This window comes from Rhagoletis pomonella, unplaced genomic scaffold (assembly GCF_013731165.1).
Source record: "Rhagoletis pomonella isolate Grant_MI unplaced genomic scaffold, Rhpom_1.0 Rhpom_scaffold_00004, whole genome shotgun sequence".
Taxonomy (NCBI): Eukaryota; Metazoa; Arthropoda; class Insecta; order Diptera; family Tephritidae; genus Rhagoletis; species Rhagoletis pomonella.
This window is the reverse complement of record NW_023458558.1, coordinates 82,925,869-82,934,020: the sequence shown is the minus strand read 5'-3', so window position 1 is coordinate 82,934,020 and position 8,152 is coordinate 82,925,869. Positions and strand designations below refer to the sequence as shown.

The window sequence follows — 8,152 nt, the reverse complement described above, 5'->3', positions numbered from 1 at the left end:
TCTTAGAATTATCTAAGAGATGGGAGATTCATTGAGGATAATTACTATACCAAACACTAAAAATTTAGTCTTCGTGCGGTCGCACTGCAGGATTTTTTTTAACTTGGTTTAATGTACATACACATGTATGTACTAGGGATTTTAATTTCTTCGCTTTTTACGATCCCGGGATTTTCGGGATGTCGTTATCACAATGCCAGGATCCCGGGCTTTAGATATTCATTACTTTTCAACAATTTAAGTCGAAAAAAATTGCTCTATATTGTTTGAGAAGCCCTCCTACCATAAAATAAATAATAGATAAATGGGATTGAAAACTACTTTTTACTTAACGGAAATTGCACACGGAAATGGTGCAACGGAAATGATGTAACGGAAATGGTGCAATGGGAATGATGCAACGGAAATGGTGCAACGGAAATGGTAGGGGCTTCTTGAGTGTATGCACATGGTAAAGAATAACCTTTAGAAAAAGACCAATACAAGAATGAAAGTAAAGGTGAGTACGTACATAGATAAAGAAAAGGATAAAGGCAAAGGTGAAAGTAAAAATAAAAACAAAAACAAAGATGCGTAAAGATAAAGGCAAAAATGAAGACAAAGGTAAATTTAAACACTTTACTTATATAAGGGAAAAGGTGCAGGGGGAATATGTAGATTAAGAAACAACGTAGAAACCAAGATAAATATAAAGATGAGGATGAGGATACGGATAAAAGTAAAGATGAAGATAGAGAAAGAAAGATTTAAATAAAGGTAATTGTAGAGAAAAGGATATAGGTAGAGACACAGAGACTCAATCTGGGAACTATTTTGGGATTTTAGAGATTTCCGGGATTCTCGGGACATATCGATATAATAATCAATATTTTTTATCGGTTGTGTTTTCGATTTTGTTATCGAAATTTCAGTCGATATTGCTATCAATTTTGCTATCGATATTTCCAGAACTTATCGATATAATAATCGATTTTGTTAAAGATTTTGCAATTGATATTTTTAACGAATTTGTTATTGTTTAAGCCTTAACTCATTTAAGATTACGATTTCATTGCATATTAATATAGTTTTTAATTATCGCTTTCCTTTGTATGAAATACTATGTCTTTTGAACCTTTTTTATTTTATTTATATCGATAACTTGCGATAACAAATTTGTAAACACATCTTTATATCGATGTACTAAAAGATTTTGACATATGAAGTGAAAAAATATAAATAGCTTTCTTCTTCTTCACGAAACTTCCGCTCGTAGCGTGTTCGATTTTTATACCCGAGCGCACTTGTGCACAAGGGTATTATAACTTTGTTCACATAACGGTTGTTTGTAACAGGCAAAACGAATCGAGATAGATATAGACAAATGTATACATAAATGATCAGAATGAAAAGAGAAATCGATTAAGCGGTGACTGTCTGTCCGTCCGTCCGTCCGTCCGTCTGTGCACACGATAACTCGAGTAAAAATTGAGATATCTTAACGAAACTTGGTACGTGAACTTCTTTTGGGCGTGGGACGGATGGTATTGAAAATGGGCGAAATCGGACAATAACCACGCCTACCTCCCATATAACGGTAATTTTCAGAAAAACGAAAACTGCGATATTTTAGTAACTACTGAAGATAATTCACTCAAAATTGATATTTGCAATGATTTTTAGACGAAAAATAAGAATATTACAAAATTTTGGCAAATGGGCGTAGCCACGCCCACTTATGGTTACATGTGTATATCTTGGTACCTGCTACACCAATTTCTTCCAAACTTGGCACAGTTGTTGGTCCTGGTACAGCATACCAACTGGCCGAAAATTTCTAAAATCGGATAATAACCACGCCCACATCCCATATAACGGTAATTTCGAGAAATACAAAATCTTCGATAAATCAGTAAATATTGAAGCTAATTTATTCAAAATTGATGATTGCAACAATTCTTTACCAAGAAATACGCTTATGACAAAATTTTGGAAAATGGGCGTAGCACCGCCCACTTGTGATCACATATAAGTATATCGGTAACCGTTCTACCAATTTGTACCAAACTCGGTATGGTTATTGTACTTGCCACGTGTAAGCAAAACGTTGAAAATTATTGAAATCGGACTAAAATAACGGCCGATTCTTATATAACGGTAAATTTAAGAAATGCTTGAAACTTCAATATTTCGAAATTGAAGGACGCTAATTTACTCAAAATTGATACACCTCGGCTTACCATCTAGCGGAAGGTTTCGGAAGGGTGAAAAAACATATATTTAATACTTGCGCCGGGTATTTAATGTTCGGCTCCGCCCGAACTTAGACGGTCTTACTTGTTTTATCTTAAAATATTTTATAAAACGCCAACCATCTTGTGGACTAAAAACGCTTAGTCTGCCTACAAAACATTTTGAGGCCCCGGCGAGATAATTATTTTTCAATAAATACTTTGCGAACATGTCCGACAGTGAGCAGCAAGCCCCAGCTAAGAAATGCGATGCAGGAGGAAGTTCAACATCCACTGCTTCTACGAAGGCACAAAAGGCAACTACTGTGCTGAATACTCGTCGTACCGTGTGCGAGCAACAAATGGAGCGCAGCCGCGACTTCGTTGAACGTATGAAGCATGATCCCGCCTTGATTTCCACATCGGAGCTGACTATTCGCCTTGAAGCTCTGGAAAATTCATTCAGCACATTTCTCATCGTTCAATCAAAAATAGAGGAAAGAGATCCTGAAGAAACTTCACATCATCATCGATCTACTTACGAGGAGTTATACTACTTAACTGCATCTAACATAAAGGTTATGCTCAGAAAATTAGATCACGGAGCCAACACAACCATCATGGATAACGTAGTGGCAGAAAGGTATGACACTATAAGATTACCGAGAATAGAGTTGCACTCATTTTCAGGTGAGGTACTGCATGGATGAGCTGGTACGATGAGTTCATTTCCCTGGTTCACAACAACCAGCACATCACAACTCTCGCGAAGTTTCATCATCTGGTAGCAAAGTTGGAGGGTACTGCCAAGGCGACTCTCGAAGGGCTGAAGATAGTATCCGAAAATTCCGAAGTCGCATTACAGCGTCTCCGTGAGCGATTTGCAAATAAAAAGGTAATCGGAAAAAGGCACATTGAACTTATGTTTCAGCACCCTAAGATTACTAAGGCAAACTCTGCCGATCTTCGAAATCTAATCGACAAGATGAATAATCACATGGTTGGACTTCGTAACCTAAATCGACCTGTTGATCAGTGGGACGACCTTATTGTTCACTTAATAACTTCAAAATTGGATGCCGAAACCACTTTAAAACGGAATGAAGATTCAGCTATAGATCGTATGTCAACACTTACCGAGCTAATGGCATTTTTGAAGAAAAGATGCCAGATATTAGAAGGTAATGTACAAACAAACTTTCTGAGTAATTCAAATTCCACTGGCGCAAGCATATCTAAAACCCAAAAACAACAAAGGGCATTTACGGCTACCAAAATTGCATGCAACTTTTGTCATAAATCAGGTTACTTAATTTATCGATGCATATCCTTCATAAACTTATCCGTAAAAGACCGATTACAAAAAATTCGAGAGCTAAAACTATGCGAAAATTGCTTAAAAACAAATAACCACACTGCATTAAATTGCCCATCGAATTTTAAATGTCACTCCTGTGGGCATAAACACCATTCTCTATTACATCAAACAAATACCTCTGTCTCGCAAGCGAACAGCAGCAACAGCTATCAAACTGGTTTCTCTACTAGTTTGCAATCTCCAAGTTCCAATTTTACGGCTAAGCCTCAAGTCACTTTGCATAGCAAATCGAGCGACAGCAACATTCTGGGAACTGTTATCCTACACTTAATTAGCAACTGTAATCAAAATATTACGTGCCGTGCACTTTTAGATTCCGGCTCTCAGTTGAACATGATTTCAGAACGCCTCGTTAGAATTGCTGGAATCAAACGTCAGTATTTTCCTACATCTTTCACGTCTGCAAACAACATGCAAACGTCAACAAAGTTTAAAGCTACATTTACAATTAAATCGCGCCTCAATCAGTTCTCTTCTAACTTAGAAGCCTTAATTTTCCAAATATAACTGGACCAATACCTGATCGTAAGATTAGTATTGATGAATGGAATATTCCGAAAAATATTCACTTAGCTGACCCGCTCTTCAACATTCCGCAACGAGTAGATCTTCTTATTGGTGTAGATCTATTTTATGATATACTCTCAGTCGGCCAAATTAAGCTTGGGCCGAACTTGCCGATAGCACAGAACACTTTACTAGGCTGGATAGTGGCTGGAAAACTCTCCGCTCTAAAATCTCAAAATTTAAGTAGCAATTTTGTGAAGTATACCGACGCAAATGAGGATTCAGCGCTCAACAACTCGATTAAAGCTTTCTGGCAAATTGAAGACATCAGCTCTCCATCTCACAATACATCGCGAGAAGAAAGAGAATGTGAAGCGCACTTTAAAAGAAATATTGTTCGCATGAAATGCGGCCGCTATCAAGTAAGGTTGCCATTTAAACAGAATTTCAATATGCTAGGCGATTCGTATAATATTGCACTAAAGAGATTTTATTCGCTAGAGGCAAAATCGCAGAAATGAACAACTGCGAGTACAATATGTAGAATTTATGGAAGAGTTTATTAATTTATCTCATATGGAAAAGGTTGTACATGCTGATATTAAATCTCCACACTACATAATTCCTCATCACTGTGTATTTAAGCCATCTAGCTCCATGACAAAAATCCGAGTTGTTTTTGATGCTTCATCAAAAACGAGCACTGGTGTATCGTTAAACGAACTGCTTATGATAGGGCCCGTAATTCAACCTGACTTGTTTACAACAATGCTTCGTTTTCGATATTTTACATACGTTTTTACTGCCGACATTACAAAAAAGTACCGCCAGATATCACTTCATCCTGATGATCGGCGATTCCATTACATTTTATGGCGATCATACGAAGATGATCCTGTTCAGATATTTCAATTGTGTACGGTCACATACGGGACAGCATCTGCGTCTTTTCTGGCAACACGAGCTTTACAACAGCTTTGCGAAGATGAAGGCCAATATTTTCCTTACGCCGCTCAAGCAGCTCTAAATGGATTTTATGTCGACGACTTATTGACAGGCGCTAACACGCTCCAAGATGCAAAGGTTTTGCAAAGACAGCTAGAGGCAATGATGTTTAGAGGAAAATTCGAGCTAAAGAAGTGGTGCGCCAATCATAATGATATTCTATCGGATGTATCAGAAGAAGATAAGGAGAAGTTTTTTCAAATTAAAGGGAAAAACGCTGTTAAGACATTAGGTCACATTTGGAATCCTTCTACCGATAAATTTCTTTATCAAAGGCCGACCGTACAGAGCCTAAAAACATTTACAAAACGCAGCATTCTCTATGAAATTGCTCAATTCTTTGACCCTCTTGGTTTAATAAGCCCGGTTGTAGTACTGGCAAAAATATTCATGCAGCAGTTATGGCGTTTGAAGTTGAGCTGGGATGAGTCACTGCCTCGAGAGTACCATAGCAGATGGGGAAACTTTCGGGATCAACTACATTGCTTAAACGATTTTGAGATTGATCGCCAGGCGTTTGCACCGTGTGCAAAATATGAGCTTCATGGGTTTTCGGACAGTTCTGAAGATGCGTATGGAGCATGCCTTTATGTGAGAAGTCTCTCTGAAGGCGGAGAAGTTCTCGCCATTAAATTATTATGCGCTAAAACAAGAGTAACGCCGCTTAAAAAATGTTGTTGCCGAGACTGGAATTGTGCGCTGCGGTCATAATGGCCGAACTTGTAAAACGCATAAAGACAATTTTTGCTTTCATCGAATTTCAAAACATCAACTATTGGACCGACGCAACGATTGTTTTAAACTGGCTCCAACAAGATTCGTGCAGCTGGCAAACATTTGTCGCTAACCGCGTTGCGCTAATTCAGGAAAGCAGCACCTTTTCTCAGTGGCGCTACATACCAACCGACCTCAATCCAGCTGATTTATTATCTCGTGGTGTACTACCTAAAGCATTAACTCATTCGAGCCTATGGTACAACGGCCCTAGTTTTTTAAAGCAATCTGAAGATTTTTGGCCTTCTCCGCCAGTGGGAATTCATTACAACGACGATGTCCTACAAAGAAAGAAAATAAAACTTGTTCTAGCAGCAACACGTGAAGTGAGCTTCATAGAAAACGTCAAATATAACAACAATTATCAAAGTCTACTTAACGTAGTCGCGTACATACTGCGTTTTAAGCATAACTGCACAACCAACAAATCAAATCGCCGCTTAGGTGTACTCTCTTCAGAAGAGCTACGTCTTGCGTTGCTTGCTATTGTAAAGTCAATTCAGCAAGCGGAGTTCTCTTCAGAGTTGCACGCATTGAAATGCAACAATACTCTTTCAAAGCAAAGTAAACTTAAGGCCCTCGTTCCGTTCATTGATCATGAGGGAATTCTTAGGGTAGGCGGACGTTTGCGGAATGCCGCTTTAGATTTCAACAACAAGCATCCAGTAATTCTTCCTAAGTCTCACGTTTTTACACGAACACTTTTAACTCATCTTCATATTATCAATCACCATGTTGGACCACAAGCGCTTCTTAGCATAACTAGACAAATGTTTTGGCCTATTCACGGGAAAGTTGCTGCCCGCTCCGTTGTTCATCATTGTTTTCGCTGTTCCAGAGCACGCCCAGTAAGACACGATCAACTCATGGCAGACATGCCTGAACTCCGAGTACAACAATCAAGGCCGTTTAATATTGTTGGAATTGACTACTGCGGACCCTTTTTCGTTCATTTTCGCCGCCGCGCCACAGCACCAACAAAGGCATATGTTGCTATATTCGTATGCTTTGTCACCAAGGCCACGCATTTGGAGCTTGTTGACGACCTCAGTACTAAAGGCTTTCTCAACGCTTTGAAACGTTTTATAGCTCGCCGTGGCCGTTGTGCGGTTTTATATAGCGATAACGCTACAAATTTTGTCGGCGCCCGAAAGGAGCTAGAAGAGCTTTCCAGTATGTTTCAGCAAAAACAATCTCACGACGAAATCGCAAAGGAATGCGTTATTAATGGAATTATTTGGAAGCATATACCTCCCCGGTCTCCGCACTTTGGCGGCCTGTGGGAGGCTGCTGTTAAACCTTTCAAATACCACTTAAAACGAATAATGAATAACTCTTCACTAACTTTTTCAGAGTTTAATACCCTAATCATCCAAATCGAGTCAATACTCAACTCTAGGCCGATCACAGCGGTTCCTGAAAACGCCTGCGATGCACCTGCCCTTACTCCTGGACATTTCATTATTGGTACTGCGTTAAATGCTATTCCTGAACCAGATGTAAAGGCCGCCGAAAACTTCAATCGCTTGCAGAGGTACCAGCAGTTACAGTGGTACTTCCAACAATTCTGGGACAAATGGCATAAGGATTATTTGCAAAGCTTGCATGGTCGCAATAAATGGCTAAAGAAAGGTCCGCCTTTGAATATTGGAGATATAGTAATTTTCGAGGAAGAAAATATTCGCCGCTTCAGTGGAAGCTTGCACGCATAACTCGTCTACATCCAGGCAAGGATGGTATCGTGAGGACCGTAAAAGTAAAAACTCCTAAAAACGAAGTCCAGCGAGCCACCGCTAAAATAAGACGACTACCTGTTGATGGCCCTTTGGTCCCTCAAGGGGGGGGGTGAATGTTTAAGCCTTAACCCATTTAAGATTACGATTTCATTTCATATTAATATAGTTTTTAATTATCGCTTTCCTTTGTATGAAATACTATGTCTTTTGAACCTTTTTTATTTTATTTATATCGATAACTTGCGATAACAAATTTGTAAACGCATCTTTATATCGATGTACTAAAAAATTTTGACATATGAAGTGAAAAATATAAATAGCTTTCTTCTTCTTCACGAAACTTCCGCTCGTAGCGTGTTCGATTTTTTTATCTTAAAATATTTTATAAAACGCCAACCATCTTGTGGACTAAAAACGCTTAGTCTGCCTACAAACAGTTATCGATATTTTTTTTATAGATACTGCTATTGGTTTTGTTATCGATGTTGGTATCGCTTTTGTTATCGATGTTGTTATTGATTTTGTTATCGATTATGCTATAG

At 38.6% G+C, this 8,152-nt stretch overlaps 1 protein-coding gene across 1 annotated transcript; it reads left to right on the top strand.

The window, feature by feature from the left end:
• Positions 1-2,440: 2,440 nt before the first annotated feature.
• On the top strand, positions 2,441-7,586 carry LOC118738357. Its single transcript, XM_036469278.1, has 2 exons — positions 2,441-2,853; positions 6,713-7,586. Exons 1-2 carry the CDS (start codon positions 2,441-2,443, stop codon positions 7,584-7,586), a joined length of 1,287 nt encoding a protein of 428 aa, XP_036325171.1.
• Positions 7,587-8,152: the final 566 nt, after the last annotated feature.

Coding starts and splice junctions, on each gene's coding strand:
- LOC118738357 (XM_036469278.1), top strand. CDS start 2,441: ATGTCCGACAGTGAGCAGCAAGCCCCAGCTAAGAAATGCGATGCAGGA. Junction 2,854..6,712: donor GATAACGTAGTGGCAGAAAG/GTATGACACTAT, acceptor TCGCTGTTCCAG/AGCACGCCCAGTAAGACACG.